At 33.2% G+C, this 16,604-nt stretch overlaps 3 protein-coding genes across 3 annotated transcripts; 2 read left to right on the plus strand and 1 right to left on the minus strand.

Moving 5' to 3' along the window:
- Positions 1-4,858: 4,858 nt before the first annotated feature.
- Positions 4,859-6,562, plus strand: LOC140871365 (protein FAR1-RELATED SEQUENCE 5-like). The gene is made up of 4 exons (XM_073273848.1): positions 4,859-5,419; positions 5,539-5,617; positions 5,657-6,042; positions 6,158-6,562. Exons 1-4 carry the CDS (start codon positions 4,859-4,861, stop codon positions 6,560-6,562), a joined length of 1,431 nt encoding a protein of 476 aa, XP_073129949.1.
- Positions 6,563-8,199: 1,637 nt separating this feature from the next.
- On the plus strand, positions 8,200-12,882 carry LOC140891957 (uncharacterized). Its single transcript, XM_073300668.1, has 5 exons — positions 8,200-8,440; positions 8,943-11,208; positions 11,275-11,589; positions 11,676-11,775; positions 11,864-12,882. Exons 2-5 carry the CDS (start codon positions 8,948-8,950, stop codon positions 12,656-12,658), a joined length of 3,471 nt encoding a protein of 1,156 aa, XP_073156769.1. The 5' UTR covers positions 8,200-8,440; positions 8,943-8,947; the 3' UTR covers positions 12,659-12,882.
- A 2,183-nt stretch (positions 12,883-15,065) lies between these two features.
- LOC140874668 (lignin-forming anionic peroxidase-like) lies at positions 15,066-16,380 on the minus strand. The gene is made up of 3 exons (XM_073278030.1): positions 15,914-16,380; positions 15,657-15,822; positions 15,066-15,561 (listed from the first exon to the last, which is right to left on the minus strand). Exons 1-3 carry the CDS (start codon positions 16,328-16,330, stop codon positions 15,173-15,175), a joined length of 972 nt encoding a protein of 323 aa, XP_073134131.1. The 5' UTR covers positions 16,331-16,380; the 3' UTR covers positions 15,066-15,172.
- Between the last annotated feature and the right edge of the window lie 224 nt (positions 16,381-16,604).

Below are 16,604 nucleotides of genomic sequence, written 5' to 3' on the forward strand. Positions count from 1 at the left end.
CTGACATATACAAAAATATATTTTGATATATAATCGATAATATCTTTTAAGGAAGATTTGGCTTTCTTCTTTTGAGAAAAAAATTAATATTAATTTTAAGTATTATATATATATATATATATATATATATATAAATGGTATTCATGTTATTGAAAGTTATACAAATATATAATAATTATTTTCATCATTTTGTATGCAAACGCGGCTCCCCCGAACATGGAGTCTTTCGATAATTTTTACAACTATAATATTACACATTGTTGCATGTTTTTCGTTCGCAAGCGTACGGTTTCAAGTTATAATAAAGGAATAAGTCTAAATCGATTCCACGGAGAATGAATAAAATGATATTATATTAAATATTTGTAACTAATAAAATCTTAATCATATTTAGAGCTACGATTATGGTTTGAATTTGATTAATTAAAAATTGCAATTAATAAAATTAATAACGATGAGTTCACAAGACGAAAGTTCGATGGAAAAAAAATTCTAAAGGTTCGATTTCACTTAACTATCAACCAATTTAATTTTTAAAGAAATCTATATAATAAATTCTTCTAGTTTACTAAACAAGAATTATCAATATTTTTTCTACTCTCTTTTCCAAGTGACAAGTATAAATTTGTATTTAATATCAAACTCAATATTCCTATCAAAGTTTAGATATCAAATTCGGTAATAAGCACAAAAAAATTTTAATGGCTTCAATGGAGTTATAGGCCTTTCCGAGTAGTAAATTTCAAATAAATATAACAATTCAACTAGTAATCAGTTAATTGAACAATAAATTTAGGAAAACACAAATAAACCAAATGAAGAATTCTAATATATCAATCAAAATATCAAAAACATGGTCTCAAATCAAGCTACGTCGTCCCTTTAGATAAAAGAATTAGTTCATAATAAAAATAAAAATCAAACAAAGCATGTTCTTAAACATCATTCAAAAATTAGAAAAAAAAAACGAAATAAAAACGAAGGTAGATGATACTTCTCCGTGTCCGAAAGTCGTTTTGTCTGTCTTCATGCCAAGGCTTTCTCCATTTTCCTTGGTATCTAGCCGTTTTTTTTCTCAAAACCTTGATTCCTCACTCAAATAAGCCAAGCAATCCTTTTAAAATCCAAGAAATAAAATTTTCCAAAAATAGGACACGCAGGGCGCGGGTGCGCTACAACTTGAGCGCAGAGGCGCTATGGTGATGAACTTCGAGCGCGGGTGCGCTGTTTCTCGGGCGCGGGCCGGGGTCGCTGATCGCAGATAGTTTCTTTGAAAATACGGACCACGGGCATCGGGCGTCTGTTTCTCAGCGCTTGAACTTTTACAGCCGAGCGCTGGGGCGCCTCTGTGCTCGACATCTTTTCTATATATGTGCAGAATTCTTGCAAAAATCATATCCGGAGTTATAGCTGTTGGATTGTACTGAAATTTTGACAACATATTTATAGCATCTTATGCCACATTCTGAATGGTACAGATCGGATTCGAATCACTCTAGTCTTGCCAATAATTTTTGTGCACTTGCTGCTTCGTAATTCCTTCTTGCGCCACTTCTCGGTGCTCCGAATTTGATATCCGCACTTCTTTTCGCTTCGATCTTATCTCCTTCTCCTCATTTCATCTATTTCACTTCTTTCACATGACAAAAAAATGATTGTTACCTAAATTCCTGCAAACGACACAAACAAACAAAAACATGCATATATAATATCGCTCGATACATAACAAAATTCAAGTTAAATTATATAAAATATAAGTGCAAAAATTGCACTTATCACACATATTTGAATATAAATCAAATTAATTAAAAAGATTGTGCAAGCACACAACACATGTTCTGATACACTACTATATATAAATTATACATATAAACAAGGTTATAGTTCTAAGAGCATCTACAAAGTCAAAATGAAGTTGAGTGGATTTCAGCAGATGTTCGAAAGTGTTTCCCTCCTTCATTGAAGTGAATTATTAAATTTCGACTTTACAGATAGAAGGAAATGTTCGCGCTCGATGATCAAACTGACCAAACTTTGTTTTATTTATATAATAGATATATTTTTATTTTCGCATTCCCTTGCTTTCCCGAATGTAGCCGCTGCATTAAGTTGTTTATGGCCCAGTTTGGAATGAGAAGCCAGGCCAAAAAAGCACTTTTTTTAAAAAAAAAAAAAAAGTGCTTTTTCAGCTGATAAGGTGTTTGGATGAGTAAAAAAATGCTTAAAAAAGTATTTTTTTAAGTAAAAAAATGGGCTTTTTCAGAAGCCAAAATTTATAGCTTAAAAAAGCACTTATTTTAAAAAATGACTACAGAATCCAAACGGGCTCTATGACTCCCTTTCAGGCTAGAAAAGAGACTAGTACAGCTTACGTAATAGACCATTTCGAATAATAGACGGACTGAAGGATAGGCAGAAGGATTAGGCCTTAGGGTGATAGACCTTTAGCTGACAGATGGGGCTGCCGGAGCTATTATACCAGCCAACATGGCTGTCAGTGGGAAGAATACTAGCTAATTTATATTTCAACATTATCACTACGATATAATCACACCAACTTTATAATTGAACATATATACTCTAATGTTGTATATTATATAACATGTGATCAAACAACATTCTCTTGAAAATCTCATTCGTTGCTCCAATAAAAATGAAATTCCCTCGCATATTCTAATGTATAACATTTTTTATATATATATATATCTTTACACAGGTTAAGAAACTCATTAATTAAACAAAAAAATTTTACAAACAACTTCCAAGAACTTTATCCATCGACGTGAGACAACTAACACACCATTCACTGAAGATCTGAAGTGTGAAGTTTACTACACAGGCCACACCCAAGATGTTTAAGTCCATGTATGCAACTCTGGAAAATTTTGATGGCTAACGGACTTCCCAAAGCGATCCATTAGCTCCATTTTGTGTCCCGGAATCACCGAACAATACATCCCACCTCCAGTGGTTTACGATCCATGATTGATTTACGGTAATAGCCAGCGACCTGCCATTTAGTGACGCGGATTTGTCCTATTATTATTTGGTCTGATTGGAAAATTATCAATCCAAACTTTAATTAGTTATATATCATACGAAGTTGGCGAGACATATTATTCCAACAAACCCAACTCATTTTAACAACTCTTGGAAAAAAAAAAGTGAAAGATAATATATATGTTTGATACATAATAATATTTGCGCTCCAAATACAAGAGAGACATAAAAAAATAAAAAATAAAAATAAAGAGAGAACACTTGTCTTTCTCTCTCGCCAATGGGGAAAAGCCCACCCGGCCACCCCTACTGAGTTCTCTAATTAATTAATTAACCGCATGTCACTTTATTCCTTTTTTTTTTTTTTTTTTAGAAGTCACTTTTATCTTATTTGCACTCTCTCGAACATGTGTTGAAGGTTAACGAACAATATAATGGACACACATATATTAAAATTCTCCTTAATTAATTCCAAGTTAGTCATTATTATTATTTCTAATGTTATTTTTCTAATTTTCACTAATTTCTAAATTCGAGAAAAACATATTTCCGTGTCGCGTTACACTATTTATAACAAGTATTAATTTTCACCTCCTTTCAAATAGGAATGGAAGTTTAAAATTTATGTGCTTTATTTTAGGTAAAGTGAAAAAGCCATCAACAAGCACAAAAAAAAACTATATAATTAAGGTTAATTCCTTGATAAATATTTCGGGAACGGATCCCCTGCTGTGGATCCCCCACAGCAGGGGATGTTGTTCCCAAATGCAATATTAATACGTAAAGATTAAGGAATTTTTGGATTTCATTAATATGGTTTTTTTTTTAATTTAGTAAAAAGTTTTAAGTTTATATTAATTGTTTCCTTTTCTTTTGTTTTTCCTCTTTTCTTATTTTCTCCTCCATCCAATATGTTAATTTTTTGTTAAATTTATTATAAAAAAATACATAGTTTAATTTATATTTTTTTTGGCTTTATTAATATGGGTTTTTTTTAATTTGGTAAAACATATTTAGTTTCAAATTTTTTTCTTTCTCGTTGTTTTCTTCGTCCGACAACTAATCCTTTTTCTTCTGTTTTCTTGCATTCAATTTTTTATTTTTATTTTTATTTTTACAGGAAAGACTCCAACATAAAGGTTCGACTTCTTGATCTTTCACATGTTTATTTTAATTTATTGTTTGGCTGCTGAATTTTTTATTTTGTTTTATTTGTTTGTTCTTTTTATTGTATTATTGAATATATATATATATATATATATATACTAGTTTTTATCTTGTGATATTTAATAATTTTTTATAGGGATGAAAAATTTTTCTTCGCTTCTTTGTTTGTACTTTTGTTTTAAAATTATTTTAAAGTTAGTTAAAAGAAAATATATGATTCTGTATATTAAATTAATTAGTATGTTATATTTTTTATCGTGAATTTATTAATCAATAATCAGTAGTTATATAAAATCATGAATAATGTAAGTGGTTTTTTAATTTTGAATTTTCCTTTCATTTTTGCATATTTTAGAAAACTGTCCGTGATGTTTTTTTTTCAAATAATATTTGTAAAATATTATAAACAAAATTAGTAGTATAAAATTCTAAGATTAAAAATTTTTCATTACAAATATTATATTTATCACTAATAAGGTTATCATTTGTGATATACCACTCTCTTTTGATTGACATTGGTTGCAATTGATGTACTTGACGTTTTAAGCTTTGATTTATTGTTTTTGGATATTAGTTATATTATTATTTTTATTAATTTGTTGTGTTTGATATATAAAATAAATTTATTGAATTTTTTGTCAATGTCCTTGAAATAGAGACAGAATTGATACATCAAGAATCGAGATTCTTGATGGATTCTACTTCAAATGAATTCAAGCCTAAGATTGGTATGATATTTAATAGTCTAGATGAGGCTTGGAAGTTTTGGATTGAATATGGTGGAAAAATTGGATTTGGAGTTAGGAAGCATTATTTTAACAAGAACAAGAACACTGGTGTTATAACTTCGGCTAAATATGTTTGTTGTAAGGAGGGTGTTCGTAAGGAAGACAAAAGAGATTTTTCGACACGCAATCCTCGGCTTGAGACTCGAACAAATTGTAAAGTAAGATTGGGAGTCACATTTGTGGATAATAAATATAAAGTTAATGAGTTTATTGAAGAGCACAATCACCCGCTCCATCTTCAAGAAACAGTTCATATGTTGGCTTCCCAACGTAAAGTGACAGAAGTCCAGTCATATGAGATTGATTTGGCAGAAGAGGTTGGGCTTAAACAAAAATCGAATTTTCAGTTGATGAGTAGACATGCAGGGGGAATAAATGGTCTTGGTTATACCATGTTGGATGCAAAAAACTATATTCGTTCCAAAAGACAAAAAAATATGGTATATGGTGAAGTAAGTTGTCTGATGCGATATTTTCAACAACAATTATCTAAAAATCCATCATTTTATCATGCCAATCAGATGGATGTGGAAGAACAGATAACTAATTTTTTTGGGCCGATACAAGAATGCTAATCGACTACGAGTATTTTGGTGATGTTGTGTCATTGGATACCACGTATTGTACGAACCGTGCACATCGACCACTTGTTATCTTCTCAGGTTTCAATCATCATAGAGGAGCGGTGATTTTTGGTGCAGCACTTTTGTATGATGAGACAGCATCATCCTTTGAATGGTTGTTCAAAACCCTTTTAGAGGCACACAAGCAAAAAAAACCTCTCACTATCTTCACCGACCAAGATCAAGCTATGGCAAAGGCCTTACAGGAGGTGATGCCTGAGATATTCCATGGATTGTGTACATGGCATTTAATGCAAAATGGCATCAAACACTTGGGAAACTTGATGAAAGATGGTTCTCATTTCTTGACTGATTTTAAGAGGTGCATGTATGGCATTGATGATGGGACTCAATTTGAGGAGGCATGGAGTGTTTTACTAGCACAATATAATGTTCATGAAAACACATGGTTGCAATCCACCTACAATATAAAAGAGAAATGGGCAGCTTGTTACATGAAAAAGGTTTTTACTCTTGGTATGAGGAGCACACAACTCAGTGAAAAGCGTCAATTTTGATATTAAGAGTTGTATGAAACCCGACTTAGATATAATGCAATTTTTTAAGCACTTTAAACAGGTCTTGGAGGAAAAGCGTTACAATGAGTTAAGGTGTGAATTTGAGACACGCCAAAAATTACCGAGATTAAAGCTAGAGAGTTCTCCTATGTTGCGTCAACTTTCTGAGATTTATACACCTACTATATTTAATCTATTTCAAATGGAGTTTGTTTTGTTCGCAGCTGCTTACATAAAATTTAAGAATGAAACTCAACCATTATTTGAATATGTTGTCGGGTTAATCGATAAAGAAGGAGAATGGAGGGTGACATTCAATCCTAGCACCAAGATGATTTCATGTAGTTGCCAAAAATTTGAGATGACTGGATTATTGTGTTGTCATGCTGTGAAAGTATATGATGTATTGGACATAAAAAAAACTTTCGGAGGATTATATCTTGAACAGGTGGACGAGAAAAGCTAGAAGTGGAGTGGTACATGATTATATGGGGAATGAAGTTGATGAAGATCCTAAACGATAAAGCTCATAACGATATAGAAAACTATGTATGATGCTCATAAGATTGGCAACCGAAGCATCCGTCCACCCATCAACTTTTTTTTTGGTGCATAATTCGGTATGTGATCTAACCAAGAAGGTCATGGAAATGCGTTTGACTGGATTGAGCCAAAACAACAATGATAGTGTCAGGGCATCATTGACAGGACCTTCCGTGATACAAGCAAAAGGATTCAAGAAAAAAATTGGTGTGAAAAAGTCGAGGAGGTTAAAGAGTTGGGTAGAACTTAAAGCAAAACGAAGAAAAATAGGTTCTAGAGTCAAGGTAAAAATAATTATTACTACTGATATTTTGTGGAAAAAAATTATATATTTGCTTATTATTTATAATTATTGTAGAACGTTGGAACACATGATGAATTATCTGTACCTTGCTCAGCACCTTCGGTACCTAGGCATGTCTTCAAACAACTGAAAGTCAATTCAATTTTATCAAATTATTGATGGTATGAACTTTAATTATATCTAGAATTTTTTGGTGTGTAAAAATTTTAAGCAAAAAAAAAAATTCTTATGAGTTGAAAATGTTTTTATAATTTGTATTCTTATTTGATGTAGGCACAACTTGATCATCCTCAGAATTCTCTTGAACCCATGGATTTCAATGGAGATATATCCAATACATGTCCTTGAATATCTATGTTTTTTTTTGAAGGAATAATATATTAAGATTGTTAATTGAAATAAAGACTCAAAATATATGAGTTATTATTTTTGATGGAAGTGTAGTGATTACTTTTAGTTTTATCCAATAATGCATGATGAAAATATTCTACATTTTAAGTTAAACATTAACATGTTAATAGTCTTATATTGTTAAAAATTTTATTATAAAAATTAACAATACTCATAGCATTCTGCAAAATGATACAAAGGCATTATTAAATGATAAAAAATAGTATTATTAATATAGTATTTAAGATATATTTTTTGAAATAATATAATATTTAATATTAAAATCACGAATTTAATTTTTTCTTTCCGATAGGCGATGACCATTAATTTAACGTCAATAAATTAAACTATATCACTACAAGAAAACAGGGTTTCAGAGACGGAAATTTGATACGGAAATAAAATCTGTATTAGAAGTATATAAATCAGAAACAGATTTAAGATGGAAATATGACTCCGTTTTACTTTAAGTACATCGAATATTTTTTAAAAATTTTGAGAGAGAATCGCAAACGGATCTGAGACGAAATTTGACTTAGATTTTTATAGACGAAAATAAATACGGATTCAAAACAGATTTTGCGACCAATCTATTTCGGTAGAAAAAACCGTTTACAAAAATTATCTTTTGTGACAAAAAAAATCCGTTTCTAAATTGTGAAAACCATAAACGGAAAAAATCCATCTCTAAAAGTATTTCAATGTATACGTGGGTAAAAATCCCATTGTTCCATATTTTCTCTAATAAATTAATATTTTAACTAAAATTAAAATATTTTGACAAATATGTTTTCCTAATTAAATCTTTACGCAGATAAAAAAAAATTAATCGGGACAAAATTCCTAGTTCCCACCAACACTTTCACTTCCCGCTTCTTACTTCGCGCCTCTCTTCACAATCCCCAAATCATCGCCTATCAACTTCCCCAAATCCATTTTCTATCGGAAAGAAATGCAAAAGTGCTTCACCCTCTTTTTTTTTCCCACCATACAAAATACTTAAGAGTGGAGTTAATTTGAAGAGGCGGGACCGAGAGGCAACGATTTCTGGGGTTTCATTACAGCCAAGACCTTACAGTGATTCCACCTGCGATACCTCACGTACAGGTAAGAAAAATATTCAATAAAATAAAGTTTATTTTTGTGAAACATTAATTTTAAAATCATGGTCGGTATTGGGTCCATAACAGAGGGGAGCTTTTATGCTTTTGTATTGAGGTTAAAAATTGTGATTGATATAGGGTTAAAAATATGTGTGTGAAATATGAGTTTCGTGGCAGCCAAGACTTTTATGATTTTGAGTGTTTGATTTTTCCATTTTTTCCCCTTTTATAGTATGATGATATATATATATAATATACAATAGATTACATTTGTGTGAATATTGGGTTAAAATTTTTGGGCTACTGGTGTTGTAAGTCTGGTTAATTGTGTATGACTGAATTAAAGAGTATGATTATATTACATTAATAATGTAGGCCTTCAGTACGTGTTTGCATACCATGTCAACATATTATATGAAATTTGATAGTTTCTAGTTTTATGATATAAGATAAGATTATTTTTTGTTTGATTTATGATAAATGTTTGTGTGCTAACTGAAAAACAGAAAGTATGTCTACAAATCGTGATTGGATGTGGCGTCGAATAGACGATAAAGGTTATCTCGTTGACGAGTTTTTGGAGGGAGTTAAAGAGTTTTTGACATTTGCCTATGAACATTCGGGTTGTGTCAATAGTGAGAACAAAATAAGATGTCCATGTAGTGAATGTCGTAATAGATACTTTTTTATTCAAAAGGATGTGCGTTATCACCTTGTCAAATATGGATTCGCCCGTGGCTATGATGTATGGCATGCACATGGTGAACCAATGAAGAAAGCTAGACAATATGTTGATTGTGAAAGAGTTCAAAATGAAGAAGGATCTCGTTACAAAACCATGGTGATGGAGGGTATTGAGCAAGGTTTTGATTGGTCGGCATCAAATAATGATCAGCCACCCAATCATGAGGCACAAAAGTTCTTTGACTTATTGAAGGACGCCGACGAACCGCTATGGGATGGTTGCAAAAACCACAGCAAACTTTCAGCTGTCACTCAGTTGTTAAATCTCAAGTCTGAGTTTAATATTCCTGAGGCCTGCTATGATAGACTCATGTCAATCGTTAAAAGCATGTTATCGGAAAGTGAAAATTTGCCACCCAATTTGTATAAAACAAAGAAGCAACTTGCCAATCTCGGACTTGGTTATGTTAAAATTGATGCGTGTGTCAACAACTGCATTTTATACTATGAAGAATACAAAGACCACAAAGAATGCCCCGTTTGCTTTCATCCTAGATACAAACCGAGAAAGCCGAGAGTACGGAAAGAAGTGCCTTTTAGTGTCTTACGGTATTTGCCATTGATACCTAGACTCAAGAGGCTTTATGCATCTTCATATACTTCTGAACAGATGACTTGGCATGCCAAAAATCATTGCAAAGACGGAAAAATGGCACACCCATCTCATGGTGAGGCATGGAAGCATTTTGATCGTACCTATCCTTCTTTTGCCTCAGACTCACGTAACGTGCGCCTTGGGTTATGCACTGATGGATTTAATCCATTTGGTCATCATAGTACCCCTTATTCATGTTGGCCTGTGATAATTACAGTTTACAATCTCCCTCCATGGATGTGCATGCAAAAGCCCTTCCTGTTCCTTAACATGGTTATTCCCGGACCAAAGAGTCCGGGAAAAAATATTGATGTGTTCTTACGTCCTCTAATAGACGAGTTAAAAATATTATGGACTGCTGGGGTCGAAACTTATGATGTATCCAATAAACAAAACTTTCTAATGAAGGCAGCACTTTTGTGGACAATTAGTGATTTTCCAGCTTATGCAATGCTGTCTGGGTGGAGTACTCATGGTCAATTGGCATGTCCTTACTGTATGGAGCATACAAAGTCATTTAGACTTCAATATGGAAGAAAGTCTTCTTGGTTTGACTGCCATCGTCAATTTTTACCTCGTGATCATCTTTTTAGAAAACAAGCACATAAGTTTCGAAAAGGTAAGATTGAAAAAGATTCACCGCCTCTTCGGTTAAGTGGGGATGAAATTTTTCAAAGAGTAAACAGACTTCCAGATGTGACATTCGGGAAACCATCGGGCGGCGCTCAACCAATTAGTGGATTTGGCATAACACATAATTGGGTGAAAAAAAGTATATTTTGGGAGTTACCATATTGGAAGACAAATCTTATTCGACATAATTTAGATGTGATGCATATTGAGAAAAATGTGTTTGATAATGTTTTCAATACTGTAATGGATGTTAAAGATAAGACAAAGGATAATGTTAAAGCTAGAAAAGATTTAGAGCAGCATTGTAGCCGTCCAGAGTTGCATCTAATTGGGGGAGTAGGTGGTAAAATTTACAAACCGAAGGCAGCGTACACTTTGAGTAAAGTGCAAATGACAGAATTGTGTGTTTGGGCAAAGTCACTGAAACTTCCAGACGGATATTCTGCGAACATATCTCGTTGTGTAAATGAGAGCTCACACAAGTTTAGCGGGATGAAGAGCCATGATTGCCACATATTTATGCAAAGATTGTTGCCTGTTGCATTCCGAGATCTACTTCCAAAATCAATTTGGGAAGTGTTAACAGAACTAAGCAATTATTTTAAAGATATATGTGCAACTGTATTGAGAGTAGAGCATATGGAACAAATTGAATTAAATATTGTTGAGATATTATGCAAACTTGAAAGGATTTTTCCCCCAGCTTTCTTTGATTCTATGGAGCATTTGCCAATTCACCTTGCATATGAAGCTAAAGTTGGTGGACCTGTACAATACAGATGGATGTATCCTTTTGAGAGGTTTGTTACATCTACATTCATTAATTTTGTGCTTATTTTCATAATATAATTAAACAACTGTTGCAGGTTTTTGTATCATTTAAAGAAGAAGGTGGGAAATAGAGCTCGAGTTGAAGCTTCGATCGTTGAAGCTTATATCATAGAAGAAGTTTCAACATTTTGTGCATCATACTTTGAACCACAAGTACAATCACGACTAAATCGAGTTCCAAGAAATGATGATGGTGGATCAGCAGATTCTTCTTGTAGGCTGTCAATTTTTACTCACCCAGGACGCGCACTTGGGTCTCGATTTACGACTAGATATTTGAAAGATGATGAGTTAAAAGATGCCCATAGATACATTCTGATGAACTGTGAGAAGATAAATCCATTTCTTGCGTAAGTTTTGTTTTAATTGTTTGATCTCTCTCTGTTAATTTGTAAATGTGAAATAAAATCTATTAACAAGCACTTGGTATATGCAGGAAATTTACTGAAGAAAAGAAACAACAAATTCCAGGTATGACTGATAAGGAGCTTCAAATTTTATGTGATCAACAATTTCCTCCATGGTTACTCTATCATGTAAGTAGTTACACAGTTTAATTTATTTATTAGTTCTTAACAGTTTATCAACATTTTTATAATGAAATTTTTTTTATTTCGTTGGTAGATTCAAGAACATCCTTATGAGGTTGATGACGACATAAAGAAGCTAGCACATGGTCCAAATCGACGGGTGTCTTGCTATAATGGATACTTTGTGAATGGATTTAAATTTGAAACAGTGGAACATGGACGTTACAAAGCAACATCAAATTATGGCGTGTGTGTGTTAGGTAGCACCAGTGATGAGTACGAAGTAGACTACTATGGAGTGTTGGAAGAAATTTTGGGATTGGAATATTATGGTCTTAGGGATGTGATTGTTTTGTTTAGGTGTCATTGGTATGACACGTCTGATAAAGGGGTTAAATTGCATAGGTTGGGTATTGTAGAAATTAATAATAAATCGAAGCTGAATACAAATGATCCTTTTATATTATCTTCTCAAGCCCAACAAGTGTACTACACTGTACCTCCTACCATCAAACAGGTAAGGAACAATTGGATGGTAGTATGCAAAGTGAAAGCTAGGGGAAAATTCGAAATCCCTTTACTTGAAGAACAAGAAGAAAATGTTCCACCAAATGTTGAGTCTGCTTTTCAAGAAGAAGAGATATCCATTCCACATCCTATTATCATAGATGCAAACATTGATGAGGTTAACATTTTTTTTAATGAGGAAGATGAGTTAGATTCTGTGGAACTTGAGGAGCTTCGTCGTGCTGCAAATGACAATCAAGTTATTTCAGATGGTGAAGAGCTAGAGGAAAAACTTGAAGACTTCGAATCAGATGAAGAAACACAAGAGGAAACTGACCATGACTCTGACAATAGTGCCAATGAAATGGAAAATGAGGATTAAATTTATTTATCGAAGAAACTATACTGATTAATATTTTTATTTTTAACGATATGAATTAAAGGTATCTCATTTTTATAATTGATATTATTTTGGCATATGATACATTTAATTGTAGGAAAAAGAATTAGGACGAGATGTGGATGATTTTGAAGTTTTTGAACGAACGCATAAAAGAAAGCAAGGTACTGGAGAATTTGTGGACAACAAATCGGCCCGAGTTAGTGTGAGTCATATTAATCATTTTTTATATGTCTTTTCTGATATCGTATCGACAATATGAAAGCATGTTATGTATTTAGCTTAATTTAAGTTGTTTATTGGATTAATACATTGTTAAAGGAAATTAGATTGAATAATGCTGATGATATTTTTCACTTTGGTGCATGGCTGATTTTTAATATGCTGATGAGTTTCTTTTGTTAAAGAAAAGTTGCTAGAATAGTTCATTAATATTATTATATTTGTTAGCTTAGACCATCTCAAAATTTATTGAACAGGTTTTATGCATTCTGGAAACCAAGAAGTGTTATGTCTTTGAATGATTATGCCCTTTAATATAGTGGCATGAATAATCTAGTATCAAGTTACTGTTTTAAAGTATAATCCATTGTTAAAGGAAATTGTGCTGTGATGATGCCGATGAAAATTTTCCTTTGGTGGCTGATTTTGGTGGTTTGACTGAATAATGCCGATGAGTTTCTTTTGTTAGAGGAAAGTAGGCTGAATATTTTTCCATTGTTTATTAACATATGTAATTGGATTCTAGAATAGTTGATCCATACTAGTATTTAATCCGGAGCAACACTGATTTTGGTGGTTTTGGTTTATATTCATTAGACTAACACATTATTTTCATTGAATAGGAAAAATATAGAGAGAAACTGAATGATCATGACGATGAACATACTCAGCATTCATTTGATTTCAACACATGGTGTGACGTGGTAGGTCGCCCATCAAAGGGGAGGGTGTACGGATATGGACGTGATCATCGTTTTGGAAGAGCGCATAATGGAAATTTACTTGTACCAACAAGTAATGAGACGTTCTCAAATGAGCAAAATAAAAAACTGTCGAAAGAAATTGAAGACATGCGGGCAGTTAGCAAAAAGATGGAGCAAGAGATCCTTGAGAGTAAGAAGACATTAGAGTTTGTTATGATAGAAAGCAGAAGGAGAGAAGAGAAGCTTATTGAGGAAAGGAGGAACACGGAAGAACATTTGGAAGATATGGTACGTAAAATGATTCAAGACGTGGGATATACGAATCATTTATTTCCAGGAGGATCTGGCTTTCGTGAGCGACGATATAAGTAAAGTCAAGATCAGTACGTGAGATTTGAATTTTATTTAGTTATTTGGGCACACTTTGATATTTTTTAAGATTTGAACAATTATCTGGTTTGTTATAGTTTTATTAAAGATTTTCTTTATTGGATCATGGGAATATTTTTATATTCTAATGTTAATTATGCGATATCTGTTGTGGATTGCCGCCAATATGTTTATGCTATCGTGTTAATATATATATATATATATATATATATATATATATATATATATATATATATATTAATAATAATAATATAATATAATATAAATTTAATAACTAAATTAGACATGGATTTATATACGGAATTTTATACAGAATTATAAACATATTCATAATCGGAAATTAGTTTATATACGGATTTATAAACAGAAAAAAATTATCTTCATTATGCTATTTGAGACCCAACAGTGACGAATTTAAGACAAAATTAGAAACCGAGCAGTGACAGATTTAAGACAAAATTAAAAACGGATTGAACTTGAAATTGAAGGAATTTGGTCAAATTAAAAACAGATTTATAAATGGTTTTATAGTCCGTCTCTAAAATTAAAAACGGAATTTCTCCGTTTCAAAATCAGAAACGAGACCTTCAACAACGGATTTTTGAGACGGAATGTTCCGTCTCAAACTTCTTTTTTAAACGGAAAAACGGGCTTCAGAGACTGATATTTCCGTCTCTGAAGCCCTGTTTTCTTGTAGTGTATATTGTTTTATAACAAAATTGAACAAAAAATTAACATATTGGATGGAAGAGAAAATAAGAAAAGAAGAAAAACAAAAGAAAAGGAAACAATTAATGTAAACTTACAACTTTTTACTAAATTAAAAAAAAAAAAATCATATTAATAAAACCCAAAAATTCCTTAATCCTTACGTATCAATATTGCATTTAAGATTTGAAATTGTTTTATGACTTACCATAATTAAAGGAACAGCATCCCCTGCTGTGGGGATCCCACAGCAGGGGATCCGTTCCCAAATATTTCATACATAAAAAAAGGGTACTTGTGAAAAGCGCATTTGAAGTAATTTCATTTCAAAAATATCATACAGTTTACAAATAACAAACAAATCGTCCAAGAGAGACACTTATTCCATTAATACAAATTAAGAAATATAACAAGAAATATAAATTAAACCAATCTAATTACATGTTTATGCTACAAACATGCATGGACCTAGTTAATTAATAGCGCCACAAGTCCTTCTCACAATCCCATTTGGTGCAAGTAATGGCTGAATCTCCCCCATTCTCAACATGGCGGAGGCGAAATCGGCAGCGAAAGCAGATGGACTCCTGCTATACTCGAGGACGATGCTGTTGGTAGATGGGGAAGTGAAAAGAACCTGATCGGATTGAAGAAGACCCTTTCTCTGTACCAGATTCTTGAAGTAGTTGTTGTCGAATGAATTCGGTGTCACCAAATCGAGCGGGGCCAAAGTGGCGTCTCCACCTGTTTGAGGGCATTGGCGTCTGCGGGTGCTAGCGAAGCCTGCATCGATATCTGTTCCATTGCTGTATATTCTCGACCGAAACAAGAAGCATTGGGCTTGGCCGAGTGTATGTGCTCCTACAAACGTCACGCAACAATTAATGTTAGTACTTCCGAAAGTCTAGTACAAGTACATGCATGTACGTACGTGAAACTACTATATATATATATACCTGATAGGGCAATCATATCTCTTGTGTTAAGTCCCTTTACGGCAAAGGCGGAAATAAGGGTGTTGGCATCCGCGAAAGGGCTCGGGAGATCGGTGTTTGCTCGAGCACGGTTCGCGGTGGTGGAGTCCTTTCTTCCGAGCTTCACATCCCACGATGGACCACCAACCTGCATGCATATGTACATGTTTCATTAATTAAAAAATCAACCATGTCTGAATTTATATGGTGGAAATATATATTGTATTATAAATTCTTACAGCAACTGAAGCATCACGGGATGCTAAGGTGAGTATGTCCGCGCATGAAACCACACCGGGACATAAGCGCTCCACGGCACGCTTAGCTTCCTCTATGACGTTGTATCCTCTAGCAGAATTTATGTTGGGAAACGCTGTTTTCTCACTTTGAATGGTGGGCGTCTCGTCGAGAAGAATCGACGCATCGCATCCCTGAACAAAGCAATCGTGGAAATGTAGCCGGACCAGCGAGGCCGCCATGCGACGCTCTGCGGATACCGCCCGTCGGACGACGTTGCGGATTTCAGTGAGTGCATTTGGGCATGTTTTGGTATAAAAAGTAGTAGATAGTTGGGCTTCACATGACATGTTAGAGAGTAGAAGCAAGAGCGATATAAGGGAAAACAGGCTGCAGAATGAACTCGTGAAGCTACCCATAATTTAAAGAGATTTTGATAGAAAAACTTAATTCACTCAGATTGATTGCAATTGAGGTTGATGGAGATGATGGGGTTCTTGGCAACTATTTATAGGACAAAAAGAGAGCTATATTCTGTAAAGTTAAGTAAAAATTAAAAAAAAAAAAAAATTATCGTTGTTCACTGTTGACTTCTACCAACGCGTATATGTCTGCCACAATTCATTAAAAAATGTTGGTCGATTCCTTTTCCAGCTTTTTATATTTGCAATTGCATGTAAAAGTTCAACTGAC

This window comes from Henckelia pumila, chromosome 1, assembly GCF_033568475.1.
Source record: "Henckelia pumila isolate YLH828 chromosome 1, ASM3356847v2, whole genome shotgun sequence".
Classification (NCBI taxonomy): domain Eukaryota; kingdom Viridiplantae; phylum Streptophyta; class Magnoliopsida; order Lamiales; family Gesneriaceae; genus Henckelia; species Henckelia pumila.

Bases quoted from the DNA above. Each gene is read 5' to 3' on its own strand.
- LOC140891957 (XM_073300668.1), top strand. From the start codon at position 8,948: ATGTCTACAAATCGTGATTGGATGTGGCGTCGAATAGACGATAAAGGT. The intron at 11,209-11,274 runs GTTTGTTACATC...CAACTGTTGCAG, and splicing joins TGGATGTATCCTTTTGAGAG to GTTTTTGTATCATTTAAAGA. The intron at 11,776-11,863 runs GTAAGTAGTTAC...TTTCGTTGGTAG, and splicing joins CTCCATGGTTACTCTATCAT to ATTCAAGAACATCCTTATGA.
- LOC140874668 (XM_073278030.1), bottom strand. From the start codon at position 16,330: ATGGGTAGCTTCACGAGTTCATTCTGCAGCCTGTTTTCCCTTATATCG. The intron at 15,823-15,913 runs GTAAGAATTTAT...ATATGCATGCAG, and splicing joins CCCGTGATGCTTCAGTTGCT to GTTGGTGGTCCATCGTGGGA. The intron at 15,562-15,656 runs GTATATATATAT...TGACGTTTGTAG, and splicing joins AGATATGATTGCCCTATCAG to GAGCACATACACTCGGCCAA.
- LOC140871365 (XM_073273848.1), top strand. From the start codon at position 4,859: ATGGATTCTACTTCAAATGAATTCAAGCCTAAGATTGGTATGATATTT. The intron at 5,618-5,656 runs GTTTCAATCATC...TTTTTGGTGCAG, and splicing joins ACCACTTGTTATCTTCTCAG to CACTTTTGTATGATGAGACA. The intron at 6,043-6,157 runs GTTTTTACTCTT...CACTTTAAACAG, and splicing joins CAGCTTGTTACATGAAAAAG to GTCTTGGAGGAAAAGCGTTA.